The following is a 15,074-nucleotide window of genomic DNA, read 5'->3' on the forward strand; positions in this document are numbered from 1 at the left end:
GACTCGTTCCGTCCCCGGCGTCTGCCGTCATGTCCGCACCAGCCACGGCTCGCCCCCGACGTATGCCGTAATATCCGCTCAAACCTCCGCCCCCCCCGTCGTCTGACGTCACGCCGCTCCAGTCTCGGCCCGCCCCCGACGTATGCCGTCACGTCCGCTTCAGCCTCGTGCGCCCCCGGCGTATGCCGTCACGTCCTCTCCACCCTCGGCCCGCCCCCGGTCTATGACGTCAAGCCAGCTCCATCCGTCCCTCTCTCCCGCTGCCCCGCCCTCTTAAAGCGGCGACCTCCCTTCAATTATTTTTTTTTAAATGTTCAAATGTCACTCCTGTGGACTTGGCCTTCTATTCCCCCATAACCCCTCTATTCCAGTTAACCCCACTTCCACCCTCCTTCCCCGAGCTTTCACAAGGTCCTGGATTTAAAGTTGCACAACCCAAAAAAAGTAGGGGTCGACATCCCTCCCCTCCCCCCAACGCACCCACACAAAGTGGGGTTCCCCCGCCCTGCACACCCCCAGCAGCCGCGACCGATGCAACGCCAAACGCCGGGGAGCCGACTGTCACGAGAGGGACATAGAGGGGCTGGTTTAGCTCACTCGGCTAAATCGCTGGCTTTTAAAGCAGGCCAGCAGCACGGTTCGATTCCCGTACCAGCCTCCCTGGACAGGTGCCGGAATGTGGCGACTAGGGGCTTTTCACAGTAACTTCATTGAAGCCTACTCGTGACAATAAGCTATTTTCATCTTTTCTTTCTTCTAGTGTTGATGTTTCGAGTCCGTCTGTCTCTTCCTCAGAACTGAAGAGGGGGGAGAAATGTGACGGGTTTTGTCGGCAGGGAGGTGGGGAGGGCGTTGGAGAAGGCGGCATAGATTGGAAGGCGGAGGACAAGCGGGCGTCGGAAGAGATTAACAAAGGGTCCAGGGTGGAGGGGAGAGTTCATGGTCTCAAGCTGCTGAACTCAATCTTAAATCCAGGCGGGTGCGGAGTTCCTAATCGGCAGACAGTCTGCGATGGGGCTTCACTGCAACATCCTGAAATGAAAATGAAAATCGCTTATAGGGGCAGCAGGGTAGCATGGTGGTTAGCATAAATGCCTCACAACGCCAGGGTCCCAGGTTCGATACCCGGCTTGGGTCACTGTCTGTGCGGAGTCTGCACGTCCTCCCCGTGTGTGCGTGGGTTTCCTCCGGGTGCTCCGGTTTCCTCCCACAGTCCAAAGATGTGCGGGTTAGGTGGATTGGCCATGCTAAATTGCCCGTAGTGTCCTAAAAAGTAAGGTTAAGGGGGGGGGGGGGGGTTGTTGGGTTACGGGTATAGGGTGGATACGTGGGTTTGAGTAGGGTGATCAATACTCGGCACAACATCGAGGGCCGAAGGGCCTGTTCTGTGCTGTACTGTTCTATGTTCTATGTCACGAGTTGGCTTCAATGAAGTTGCTGTGAAAAGCCCCTAGTCGCCACATTCCGCCGCCTGTTCGGGGAGGGCTGGTCCGGGAATCGAACCGTGCTGCTGGTCTGCTTTCAAAGCCAGCGATTTAGCCCAGTGTGCTGAACCAGCCCCTCACGGCTGGATAACGTGTGCACGAGAGAAAGGCACAAGGTCGAAACGGGGAGGCGACAGGAGGTCGTGCTCCCGGACTGGACGAGGGTGTTCCGCAAAGGCGCTCGCCCAGACTGCGTTCGCCCTCCCCAATGTAGGGCCAGAGGAACTTGGAGGAGGATACTGTGCGCAGTTCTGGCCGCCGCACTGTAGGAAGGGCAGCGCAGTGGTTAGCAGGGTGGCTTCACAGCGCCAGGGTCCCGGGTTCGATTCCCGGCCTTGGGTGACTGCGTGGAGTTTGCACGTTCTCCCCCGTGTCTGCGTGGGTTTCCTCCGGGTGCTCCGGTTTCCTCCCACAAGTCCCTGAAAGACGTGCTTGTTGGGTGAATTGGACATTCTGAATTCCTCCCTCTGTGTACCCGAACAGGCGCCGGAGTGTGGAGGCGAGAGGCTTTTCATTGCAGCGTTACTGTCAGCCCACCTCTGACACTAATAAAATTTATTTTTAAAAAAAGCTTATCGGACGTGATTGCACTGGAGAGGGCGCAGAGGTGATTCAGCGGGATGCTGCCTGGGGCTGGAGCCATGAAGAGGGGCTGGAATTATTTTCCTCGGAGGAGCGAAGGCTGGGGGGGCGCCTTATTGAGGTGCACAGAATTATAAGGGACAGAGATAGGGTGGGGAGGGCGGAACCTTCCCCCTTTAGTAGAGGAGCCAAGAACCAGAGGGGATCGATGTACGGTAAGGGGTCAGGGCCGGAGTTTGAGAGGGGATTTTATGAGAAATCCTTTCACCCAGAGGGAGCTGGGGGTCTGGAGCTCGCTGACCCGAACAGAGGGGAGAGGCGGGGAATTCCAACAACAATTCAGAAGGAGAGGGACGAGCACCTGAAACACCTCAGCGTACACGGCTCAGCCCCAAGTGCTGGAAAATGGGATTAGAATAGATAAGTGCTTAGTGGCCGGTGCGGACACGATGGGCTGAACGGCCTCTTTCCCTGCTTTAAAATCCCGTTGAATCTATGACTAGGTGAAACACTGCTTGACGGGAAAGCAATAGCCAAAGAGGTGCAGGTTGGGTGGATTGACCGCTAAAAATTTGAAAGCAGACCCAGGCAGGCCAGCAGCACGGTTCGATTCCCGTACCAGCCTCCCCGAACAGGCGCCGGAATGTGGCGACTAGGGGCTTTTCACAGTAACTTCATTGAAGCCTACTTGTGGCAATAAGCAATTTTCATTTCATTTCAAAATTGTCCCTTAGTGTCCAAAGATGTGCAGGTTAGGTGGATTGGCCGTGCTAATTTGTCCCTTAGTGCCCAAAGATGTGCAGGTTAGGTGGATTGGCCGTGCTAAATTGTCCCTCAGTGTCCAAAGATGTGCAGGTTAGGTGGATTGGCCGTGCTAAATTGCCCCTTAGTGTCCAAAGATGTGCAGGTTAGGTGGATTGGCCGTGCTAATTTGTCCCTTAGCGTCCAAAGATGTGTAGGTTGGGTGGATTGGCCGTGCTAAATTGCCCCTTAGTGTCCAAAGATGTGCAGGTTAGGTGGATTGGCCGTGCTAAATTGTCCCTTAGTGTCCAAAGATGTGCAGGTTGGGTGGATTGGCCGTGCTAAATTGCCCCTTAGTGTCCAAAGATGTGCAGGTTGGGTGGATTGGCCGTGCTAAATTGCCCCTTAGTGTCCAAAGATGTGCAGGTTGGGTGGATTGGCCGTGCTAAATTGTCCCTTAGTGTCCAAAAATGTGCAGGTTGGGTGGATTGGCCGTGCTAAATTGCCCCTTAGTGTCCAAAGATGTGCAGGTTGGGTGGATTGGCCGTGCTAAATTGTCCCTTAGCATCCAAAAATGTGCAGGTTGGGTGGATTGGCCGTGCTAAATTGTCCCTTAGTATCCAAAGATGTGCAGGTTAGGTGGATTGGCCGTGCTAAATCCCCCTTAGTGTCCAAAGATGTGCAGGTTAGGTGGATTGGCCGTGCTAAATTGCCCCTTAGTGTCCAAAGATGTGCAGGTTGGGTGGATTGGCCGTGCTAAATTGTCCCTTAGTATCCAAAGATGTGCAGGTTAGGTGGATTGGCCGTGCTAAATTCCCCCTTAGTGTCCAAAGATGCGCAGGTTAGGCTACGGGGAGAGGGCAGGTGAGAGTGGACCTAGTGTGTTACGAGGGTCGGTGCAGACTCGATGGGCCGAATGGCCTCCTTCTGCACTGCAGGGATCCTATTCTCAGTGTCAGTGTCTGCGGTTCCTGTGAAAGCCGACGCAGGCTGGAGGGATCGTAACCGTACATCCTGATGCGGGAAAGGGGAGTTCAACAACGACAGGCGATGAACTCAGCCCCCCCCCCCCCCCCCCCCCCCCCCCACCATCTTGACCCCTTTGCGATCCAATTGTTGCTGCCGGTGTTTTCTGTTTGGGTTTCAGATTCCGAGCATCGCGTTTTCAGTCCGTAAACACTGAACCTGGGGAAGGGAGGGAGATCTCGCTGACATTTTAGTGTCCCACGTGAGAGAGCTTTACTGGCCTGGGCGGGGCGGGGGGGGGGGGGGGGGATTGGAGAGTTGGCCTCAGTGCCACCCACCCCCGGGGTTTGTGAGGGGATGGGGGGAGGGGGGAGTCGGCCGCACTTCCTGCCCGCAGTACGGTCACCAGACACCTTCCCCTCCCCTCACCCCCCCCCCCCCCAACCCTTATCGCCATTCTTGGCCTGTCCATCGCGATGCCCCCCGCGGTTGAATACCCTGCCCGAAATTGGGGGGGGGGGGGGGGGGGGGGGGGAGTTGGCCGCACTTCCTGCCTGCTGTACGGTCACCAGACACCTTCCCCTCCCCTCCTCCCCCCCAACCCTTATCGCCATTCTTGGCCTGTCCATCGCGATGCCCCCCGCAGTCGAATATCCTGCCCGAAATTGGGGGGGTGGAGTTGGCCGCACTTCCTGCCCGCCGTACGGTCACCAGACACCTTCCCCTCCCCTCCCCCCCCCCCCAACCCTTATCGCCATTCTTGGCCTGTCCATCGCGATGCCCCCCGCAGTCGAATACCCTGCCCGAAATTGGGGGGGGGGGGGGAGAGTCGGCCGCACTTCCTGCCCGCCGTACGGTCACCAGACACCTTCCCCTCCCCTCCCCCCCCAACCCTTATCGCCATTCTTGGCCTGTCCATCGCGATGCTCCCCGCAGTCGAATATCCTGCCCGAATTTTGTGGGGGGGGGGGGGCCTGGAGTCTCAGGCCTGCCGCTCTAACCTCTCTCTCTCTGTGCTTCCTCCCCCCCCAGGTGCCATGAACCTGACGCAGAAGAGGTGTCTCCTGTGGACGGCCTGCAGCCTCCTGGCCAACCTGGCCATCTTCTGGGCCCTGTGGAGCCGGCGGTCGGCTGCCCTGGAGAGCGGGAGGCGGCTGCAGGTGCCCGGGGCCTTCTGGCGGGCCGACTGCCCCCTCCAGTCGCTGTGGAACCGGGAGGAGAGGAGCCTGGCGCAGGCCGGGGCCCCCGCGGCGGAGCAGGCCGGGGTCCGGTGCCGGCCCGACCTGGAGGTGGAGGGCAGCTTCGTGGACTTCCAGCAGCTGCCCCAGCAGATGAAGGACTTCCTCCTCTACCGGCACTGCCGGGCCTACCCGCTCCTGCTGGAGCCTCGGCCTGCCTGCCAGGCCGCCCCCCGCCTCCTCCTGGCCGTCAAGAGCCAGACCTCCAGCTTCGCCCGGCGCCAGGCCATCCGGCAGACCTGGGGTGGGCTGGGCTGGGCATCGGGGGTCCGCCTGGTCTTCCTCCTGGGGCAGCAGTGGCAAGGGCCCCCCGACGGGCACCCCAACCTGACGGGCCTGCTCCACTGCGAGAGCCGGCGCCATGGCGACCTGCTCCAGTGGGCCTTCCGCGACACCTTCTTCAACCTCACCCTCAAGGAGGTGCTGTTCCTCGGCTGGCTGACCCGGCGGTGCCCGGGCGCCCGCTACGTCTTCAAGGGCGACGACGACGTCTTTGTCAACACCGGCCGGGTGCTGGGCTACCTGGCGGGGCTGGGCGCCCGGGAAGGCCGGGACCTCTTCCTGGGCGACGCCATCGTGGACGGGGTGCCCGCCCGCCGCTCCGCCCTCAAGTACTACGTCCCCGGAGCCTTCTACCGCGGCCTGTACCCCCCCTACGCGGGCGGGGCGGGCGTGCTGTACTCGGGGCGGCTCGCCCGGCGGCTGTCCCGGGCCGCCCGCCGCGTGCCCCTCTTCCCCATCGACGACGTCTACACGGGCATGTGCCTCCGGCGGCTGGGCATGAGGCCCGTCCACCACCCGGGCTTCCACAGCTTTGGAATCAATGCAACCGACCGCTGGGACCCCTGTGTGTACCGCCAGCTCTTCATGGTGCACAGGAGGAGCCCGCGGGAGATAGTCCAGCTCTGGCGCCTCCTTCACCAGCCGAATGCCACCTGCGAGGGGGAGGAGTGAGCCGGCGAGAGGGCGAGAGGGCGCGGGGTGGGGGGGGGGGGGGCGCTTTGCCACCATTATCGCCACTCCCTTGCCAATGGTGCCAGCCCTCTTTCTGTCTCACCCCTCTCCCCCCCTATCATCCTCGCAATTAAACAGAGAATATTAACATTCGGCAGAACACCAACTGTGGGAGAGAGAGAGAGTGTGGGAGAGAGAGAGTGATAGAGAGAGAGAGTGATATAGAAAGAGAGTGTGGGGTGGGAGAGAAAGAGAGTGAGATAGAGAGAGAGTGATAGCGAGAGAGAGAGTGATAGAGAGAGAGAGAGTGACAGAGAGAGAGAGTGATAGAGAGATAGAGAGAGAGTGTGGGGTGGGAGAGAGTGAGAGTGATAGAGAGTGAGAGTGATAGAGTGAGAGTGATAGTGAGAGTGATAGAGAGAGACAGCGATAGAGAGAGACAGTGATAGAGAGAGAGAGTGACAGAGAGAGAGTGATTGAGAGAGTGATAGCGAGAGAGAGAGTGATATATAGAGAGAATGATAGAGAGAGAGAGATAGAGAGAGAGTGAGAGTGTAAAAGAGAGAGAGAGAGTGAGTAATATAGAAAGAGTGTGGGGTGGGAGAGAAGGAGAGTGAGAGAGAGAGAGAGTGACAGAGAGTGAGAGTGATAGAGAGTGAGAGTGATAGAGTGAGAGTGATAGAGAGTGAGAGTGATAGAGAGAGAGTGATAGAGCGAGAGAGAGTGATAGAGAGAGAGTGATAGAGAGAGAGTGAGTGATATAGAAAGAGTGTGGGGTGGGAGAGAAAGAGAGTGAGGGAGAGAGAGGAGAGTGACAGAGAGTGAGAGTGATAGAGTGAGAGTGATAGAGTGAGTGATAGAGAGTAAGAGTGATAGAGTGAGAGTGATAGAGAGTGAGAGTGATAGAGAGAGAGAGAGTAAGTGATATAGAAATAGAGTGTGGGGTGGGAGAGAAAGAGAGTGAGATAGAGAGAGAGAGAGTGACAGAGAGAGAGAGTGATAGAGAGATAGAGAGAGAGAGTGAGTGATAGAGTGATAGCGAGAGAGAGTGATAGAGAGAGAGAGTGACTGAGAGAGAGAGAGAGTGACAGAGAGAGAGAGTGATAGAGAGAGAGTGTGGGGTGGGAGAGAAAGAGAGTGAGATAGAGAGAGTGAGAGTGATAGAGAGTGAGAGTGATAGAGAGTGAGAGTGATAGAGAGAGAGTGATAGAGCGAGAGAGAGTGATAGAGAGAGAGTGATAGAGAGAGAGTGAGTGATATAGAAAGAGTGTGGGGTAGGAGAGAAAGAGAGTGAGATAGAGAGTGACAGTGATAGAGAGTGAGAGTGATAGAGTGAGAGTGATAGAGTAAGAGTGATAGAGAGAGACAGTGATAGAGAGAGAGAGTGATTGAGAGAGTGATAGCGAGAGAGAGTGATAGATAGAGAGAGTGATAGAGAGATAGAGAGAGAGTGAGAGAGTGTAAAAGAGAGAGAGTGAGTAATATAGAAAGAGTGTGGGGTGGGAGAGAAAGAAAGTGAGAGAGAGAGAGAGTGAGAGTGATAGAGAGTGAGAGTGATAGAGAGTGAGAGTGATAGAGTGAGAGTGATAGAGAGTGAGAGAGAGAGAGAGAGAGTAAGTGATATAGAAATAGAGTGTGGGGTGGGAGAGAAAGAGTGAGATAGAGAGAGAGAGTGACAGAGAGAGAGTGATAGAGAGGTAGAGAGAGAGAGTGAGTGATAGCGAGAGAGAGTGACTGAGAGAGAGAGCGATAGAGAGAGGGAGAGATAGAGATAGAGATAAAGTGATAGCGAGAGAGAGAGTGATAGAGAGAGAAAGTAATAGAAAGACAAAATGACAGGAAGAGAGAGAGTGATAGAGGGAGTGTGGGAGAGAGAGAGAATGTGGGAGAGGGAGAGTGAGTGTGGGAGAGGGAGAGAGTGATGGGAGAGGGAGAGAGTGTGGGAGGGAGAGAGAGTGTGTGGGAGGGAGAGAGAGTAGGAGAGAGAGAGTAATAGAAAGACAAAGTGACAGAATGTGTGAGAGAGATAGAGAGAGAGTGATGGGAGAGGGAGAGAGTGTGGGAGGGAGAGAGAGAGTGAGTGTGGGAGAAAGAGAGAGAATGTGTGAGAGAGATAGAGAGAAATTGATAGAGAGAGAGAGTGTGGGAGAGGGAGAGTGTGGGAGGGAGAGAGAGTGAGTGTGGGAGAAAGAGAGGAGGGTGAGAGAAAGGGAGATAGAGTGTGTGTAAGAGAGAGAGTGATAGAGAGAGGGTTAGAGAGTGATAGAGGGAGTGATAGAGGGCGAGCGAGTGCGTGTGTGAGAGAGAGTGATAGAGAGAGAGTGAGAGAGAGAGTGTGGGAGAGAGAAAGAGAGATAGAGAGAGATAGAGAGACAGAGAATGATAGAGAGAGTGATAGAGAGATAGTGATAGAGAGAGTGGGAGAGAGAGAGTGATGGAGAGAGAGAATGATAGAGTGATAGAGAGATAATGTTAGGGAGAGAGTGGGAGAGACAGAGAGAGAGAGTGATAGAGAGAGAATGATAGAGAGAAAGTGATAGAGAGAGAGTGATAGAGAGAGTGATAGAGAGAGAGTGATAGAGAGTGATAGAGAGAGAATGATAGAGAGAGTGATAGAGAGATAGTGATAGGGAGAGAGTGAGAGAGACACAGAGAGAGAGTGATAGAGAGAGAATGATAGAGAGAAAGTGATAGAGAGTGATAGAGAGAGTGATAGAGAGAGAGTGATAGCGAGAGAGTGATAGAGAGAGAGTGATAGAGAGAGAAGTGTGGGAGAGAGAGAGAGAATGATAGTGATAGAGAGAGAGTGATAGATAGAGAGAGAGTGATAGAAAGAGAGTGATAGAGAGAGAGTGATAGATAGAGAGAGAGTGATAGAAAGAGAGTGATAGAGAGAGAGTGATAGATAGAGAGAATGATAGAGAGAGTGATAGAAAGAGATTGATAGAGAGAGAGTGGGATAGAGAGAGAGTGATACAGAGAGAATGATAGAGAGAGTGATAGAGAGAGAGAGTGATAGATAGAGAGAGTGATAGATAGAGAGAGAGAGATAGAGAGAGAGTGATAGAGAGAGTGATAGATAGAGAGTGATAGATAGAGAGTGATAGAGAGAGAGTGATAGATAGAGAGAATGATAGAGAGTGATAGAAAGAGAGTGATAGAGAGAGAGTGATAGAGAGAGAGTGATAGATAGAGAGACAGTGGGAGAGAGAATGATAGAGTGATAGGGAGAGAGTGATAGGGAGAGAGTGATAGAGAGAGAGTGATAGATAGAGAGAGTGATAGATAGAGAGAGTGATAGAGAGAGAGTGATAGATAGATAGAGAGTGATAGAGAGAGAGAGGGAGAGAGTAAACGGTTCAGAGTTGGCGGGGTGCTGTGGCGGGGTTTCGGCGGGGGGGGGGGGGCGAATCGATCAGACGTTATGGTTGCAGGGTTGGCCCTGGAGGGAGCAGGAGAGACGGAACGGGTAGAGGGAGGGCGGTGGCAGCCAGTGAGGGGGTTGCAAAGCGGGGGCGAGGGGGGCGGGGCCATTAAAGGCTCGTGCAAGACGGGATCACTCTGACCTGCCCCCCCCCCCCAATCTGAGGAGGGCGGAGTCCCACAGAGATGGCCCAAACCCGTGGTTGGTTCCGGAGTCTTCCGGAAGGGCTTTCCCCCCCCCCCCCCCCCTCCCCCCACCCTGCGGACACCATTCACTCCTCCAGCTTCACCTCGTCCCCCACCCGGCTGCCAGCCATTCGATTGTTCATTCCCGATTGTTCGTTGTTCCATAAAGATTTTCAGAAATAAAGACTTTATTAAATCCTACATTGAGGATGAAACAGAGGAATTGGAACTTGAGTCCTTTAACCCGTTCCCGAGATCGCAGGACCAAACAAACTGAACTGTCGCAAACCGGCTCCCACTACACCGTCCCCCATCAAACACTCCCAGGACAGGTACAGCACGGGGTTAGATACAGAGTAAAGCTCCCTCTAACACTGTCCCCCATCAAACACTCCCAGGACAGGTACAGCACGGGGTTAGATACAGAGTAAAGCTCCCTCTACACTGTCCCCATCAAACACTCCCAGGACAGGTACAGCACGGGGTTAGATACAGAGTAAAGCTCCCTCTACACTGTCCCCATCAAACACTCCCAGGACAGGTACAGCACGGGGTTAGATACAGAGTAAAGCTCCCTCTACACTGTCCCCATCAAACACTCCCAGGACAGGTACAGCACGGGGTTAGATACAGAGTAAAGCTCCCTCTACACTGTCCCCATCAAACACTCCCAGGATAGGTACAGCACGGGGTTAGATACAGAGTAAAGCTCCCTCTACACTGTCCCCCATCAAACACTCCCAGGACAGGTACAGCACGGGGTTAGATACAGAGTAAAGCTCCCTCTACACTGTCCCCATCAAACACTCCCAGGACAGGTACAGCACGGGGTTAGATACAGAGTAAAGCTCCCTCTACACTGTCCCCATCAAACACTCCCAGGACAGGTACAGCACGGGGTTAGATACAGAGTAAAGCTCCCTCTACACTGTCCCCATCAAACACTCCCAGGACAGGTACAGCACGGGGTTAGATACAGAGTAAAGCTCCCTCTACACTGTCCCCATCAAACACTCCCAGGACAGGTACAGCACGGGGTTAGATACAGAGTAAAGCTCCCTCTACACTCTCCCCATCAAACACTCCCAGGACAGGTACAGCACGGGGTCAGATACAGAGTAAAGCTCCCTCTACACTGTCCCCATCAAACACTCCCAGGACAGGTACAGCACGGGGTTAGATACAGAGTAAAGCTCCCTCTACACTGTCCCCATCAAACACTCCCAGGACAGGTACAGCACGGTGGCGGAGTGGGTTAGCACTGCTGCCCCATGACGCCGAGGTCCCAGGTTTGATCCCGGCTCTGGGTCACTGTCCACGTGTAGTCGGGGAGCTGCACCGACCCTCTGAACGAGCATCTTACCCAGGCCCACTCCCCCTACCCTATCCCCGTCAAACCCCCCCCCCTAACATTTCGGACACTGAGGGACAATTTAGCACGGCCAACCCACCTAACCCGCACATCTTTGGGCTGTGGGAGGAAACCGGAGAACCCGGAGGAAACCCACGCAGACACGGGGAGGACGTGCAGACTCCGCACAGACAGTGACCCAAGCCGGGAATCGAACCTGGGACCCTGGAGCTGTGAGGCGGTGGTGCTAGCCACTGTTCCCCCCCCCCCCCCCCCAAGCTTTTGTGAACTGCAATTCGCATCACCTATAGAGAGAGTGGCGGCTCCTTCAGCAAGGCGATGATGTAACAAATGATGGGTAAGGCCAGGGGTGGGGGGAGGTGAGGGGTGGCTGGCTGTGGTTGCCAAGGTACCTGCCCACCTCCCCCCCCCCCCCCCACCCTCCACCTCAGCCTCCCCGCCCCCCCCCCCCCCACCCCCTCCCTCCCCCACCCATGTGAGTTATATCGTCCCTCGGAGCATGTGGCCAACACACGAGGAGGTGGTGTTGAAGAATCACTGCGTGAGGGCCCGGTCCAGTTTGAGCTCCAGGCCCGATGTCGGCTGCGGCAGGGGCCCCCCGGGCCGGGCGGGGCGGCACGCCGGCCCTTCGATGGCTCGCCTGCAGGATGGGCTGATGGCGTACTTCGAAACCATGCTGGGCCTCGCGACGCAGGTGAGTTCAGGCGAAGCCACGGCTGTCCCGTTTCCCCCCTCCCCCCCACCACCGCCGGGCCCCACTTCCTTCCAGGCCGCACAGCGATCGAATTTAGTAAGCGGGACACCCCCCCCCCCTCGAGGGAGGGAATGGAGTGCAGGTGGGGGGAGCAGGGGGTAACAGAATGGGTGAGAGCGGCCTACAGATGATCTGAGACACACGATCCTCACTGAAGTTATACACAGGAATCGTTAGCGAGATATCATCATCTTTATTAATGTCACAAGTAGGCTGACATTAACGCTGCAATGAAGTGAATGTGAAAAGCCCCTAGTTGCCACACTCCGGCGCCTGTTCGGGTCACAGAGGGAGAATTCAGAATGTCCAATTCACCCAACAAGCACGTCTTTCGGGGACTTGTGAGAGGAAACCGGAGCGCCCGGAGGAAACCCACGCAGACACGGGGGAGAACGTGCAGACTCCGCACAGACAGTGACCCAAGCCGGGAATCGAACCCACTATGAAACAACAGTGTTAACCACTGTGCTACCGTGTGTGACAGCAACATGTCAGACTGTCTCTGAGATTTCGGAGTGTAGGTGAGATATCAGAGTGTAGGTGAGATATCAGAGTGTAGGTGAGATATCAGAGTGTAGGTGAGATATCAGAGTGTAGGTGAGATATCAGAGTGTCTGTGAGATATCAGAGTGTAGGTGAGATATCAGAGTGTCTGTGAGATATCAGAGTGTAGGTGAGATATCAGAGTGTAGGTGAGATATCAGAGTGCAGGTGAGATATCAGAGTGTAGGTGAGATATCAGAGTGTCTGTGAGATATCAGAGTGTAGGTGAGATATCAGAGTGTCTGTGAGATATCAGAGTGTAGGTGTGATATCAGAGTGTAGGTGAGATATCAGTGTGTCTGTGAGATATCAGAGTGTAGGTGAGATATCGGAGTGTAGGTGAGATATCGGAGTGTAGGTGAGATATCAGAGTGTAGGTGAGATATCAGAGTGTCTGTGAGATATCAGAGTGTAGGTGAGATATCGGAGTGTCTGTGAGATATCAGAGTGTCTGTGAGATATCAGAGTGTCTGTGAGATATCAGAGTGTAGGTGAGATATCAGAGTGTAGGTGGGATATCAGAGTGTAGGTGAGATATCAGAGTGTCTGTGAGATATCAGAGTGTAGGTGAGATATCGGAGTGTAGGTGAGATATCAGAGTGTAGGTGAGATATCAGAGTGTAGGTGAGATATCAGAGTGTCTGTGAGATATCAGAGTGTAGGTGAGATATCAGAGTGTAGGTGAGATATCAGAGTGTAGGTGAGATATCAGAGTGTAGGTGAGATATCAGAGTTTTTTGAGATATCAGAGTGTAGGTGAGATATCAGAGTGTCTGTGAGATATCAGAGTGTCTGTGAGATATCAGAGTGTAGGTGAGATATCAGAGTGTAGGTGAGATATCAGAGTGTCTGTGAGATATCAGAGTGTAGGTGAGATATCAGAGTGTAGGTGTGATATCAGAGTGTCTGTGAGATATCAGTGTGTCTGTGAGATATCAGAGTGTAGGTGAGATATCGGAGTGTAGGTGAGATATCGGAGTGTAGGTGAGATATCAGAGTGTAGGTGAGATATCAGAGTGTCTGTGAGATATCAGAGTGTAGGTGAGATATCGGAGTGTCTGTGAGATATCAGAGTGTCTGTGAGATATCAGAGTGTCTGTGAGATATCAGAGTGTAGGTGAGATATCAGAGTGTAGGTGGGATATCAGAGTGTAGGTGAGATATCAGAGTGTAGGTGAGATATCAGAGTGTAGGTGAGATATCAGAGTGTAGGTGAGATATCAGAGTGTCTGTGAGATATCAGAGTGTAGGTGAGATATCGGAGTGTAGGTGAGATATCAGAGTGTAGGTGAGATATCAGAGTGTAGGTGAGATATCGGAGTGTCTGTGAGATATCAGAGTGTCTGTGAGATATCAGAGTGTCTGTGAGATATCAGAGTGTAGGTGAGATATCAGAGTGTAGGTGGGATATCAGAGTGTAGGTGAGATATCAGAGTGTCTGTGAGATATCAGAGTGTAGGTGAGATATCGGAGTGTAGGTGAGATATCGGAGTGTAGGTGAGATATCAGAGTGTAGGTGAGATATCAGAGTGTCTGTGAGATATCAGAGTGTAGGTGAGATATCGGAGTGTCTGTGAGATATCAGAGTGTCTGTGAGATATCAGAGTGTCTGTGAGATATCAGAGTGTAGGTGAGATATCAGAGTGTCTGTGAGATATCAGAGTGTAGGTGTGATATCAGAGTGTAGGTGATATATCAGAGTGTAGGTGGGATATCGGAGTGTAGGTGAGATATCAGAGTGTAGGTGAGATATCAGAGTGTAGGTGAGATATCAGAGTGTCTGTGAGATATCAGAGTGTCTGAGATATCAGAGTGTAGGTGAGATATCAGAGTGTAGGTGAGATATCAGAGTGTAGGTGAGATATCAGAGTGTCTGTGAGCTATCAGAGTGTAGGTGAGATATCAGAGTGTCTGTGAGATATCAGAGTGTAGGTGAGATATCAGAGTGTCTGTGAGATATCAGAGTGTAGGTGTGATATCAGAGTGTAGGTGAGATATCAGAGTGTCTTTGAGATATCAGAGTGTCTGTGAGATATCAGAGTGTCTGTGAGATATCAGAGTGTAGGTGAGATATCGGCGTGTCTGTGAGATATCAGAGTGTCTGTGACATATCAGTGTGTAGGTGAGATATCAGAGTGTAAGTGAGATATCAGAGTGTCTGTGAGATATCAGAGTGTCTGTGACATATCAGTGTGTAGGTGAGATATCAGAGTGTAGGTGAGATATCAGAGTGTAGGTGAGATATCAGAGTGTAGGTGAGATATCAGAGTGTAGGTGAGATATCAGAGTGTCTGTGAGATATCAGAGTGTCTGTGAGATATCAGAGTGTCTGTCAGATATCAGAGTATAGGTGTGATATCAGAGTGTAGGTGAGATATCAGAGTGTCTGTGATATATCAGAGTGTCTGTGAGATATCAGAGTGTAGGTGAGATATCAGAGTGTAGGTGAGATATCAGAGTGTCTGTGAGATATCAGAGTGTAGGTGAGATATCAGAGTGTAGGTGAGATATCAGAGTGTATGTGAGATATCAGAGTGTAGGTGAGATATCAGAGTGTCTGTGAGATATCAGAGTGTAGGTGAGATATCAGAGTGTCTGTGAGATATCAGGCTGTCTCCGAGATATCGGAGTGTAGGTGAGATATCAGAGTGTCTGTGAGATATCAGAGTGTCTGTGAGATATCAGAGTGTCTGTGAGATATCAGAGTGTCTGTGAGATATCAGAGTGTAGGTGAGATATCAGAGTGTCTGTGAGATATCAGGCTGTCTCCGAGATATCAGAGTGTAGGTGAGATATCAGAGTGTCTGTGAGATATCAGAGTGTAGGTGAGA

At 53.2% G+C, this 15,074-nt stretch overlaps 2 protein-coding genes across 2 annotated transcripts in view; one reads left to right on the forward strand and one right to left on the reverse strand.

The window, feature by feature from the left end:
* The first annotated feature begins 2,211 nt into the window (after positions 1-2,211).
* Positions 2,212-5,967, forward strand: LOC119958958 (N-acetyllactosaminide beta-1,3-N-acetylglucosaminyltransferase 2-like). Its single transcript, XM_038787480.1, has 2 exons — positions 2,212-2,281; positions 4,806-5,967. Exons 1-2 carry the CDS (start codon positions 2,275-2,277, stop codon positions 5,963-5,965), a joined length of 1,167 nt encoding a protein of 388 aa, XP_038643408.1. The 5' UTR covers positions 2,212-2,274; the 3' UTR covers positions 5,966-5,967.
* A 3,746-nt stretch (positions 5,968-9,713) lies between these two features.
* LOC119958823 (serine/threonine-protein kinase MRCK alpha-like) overlaps positions 9,714-15,074 on the reverse strand; it is a 53,341-nt gene continuing 47,980 nt past the window's right edge. Inside the window, exon 25 of the mRNA XM_038787325.1 lies at positions 9,714-9,772. Coding sequence (XP_038643253.1) covers positions 9,714-9,772 — 59 coding nt within the window. The remainder of the gene's footprint in view (positions 9,773-15,074) is intronic.

The sequence above is a fragment of the Scyliorhinus canicula genome, chromosome 31 (genome assembly GCF_902713615.1).
Source record: "Scyliorhinus canicula chromosome 31, sScyCan1.1, whole genome shotgun sequence".
Classification (NCBI taxonomy): Eukaryota; Metazoa; Chordata; class Chondrichthyes; order Carcharhiniformes; family Scyliorhinidae; genus Scyliorhinus; species Scyliorhinus canicula.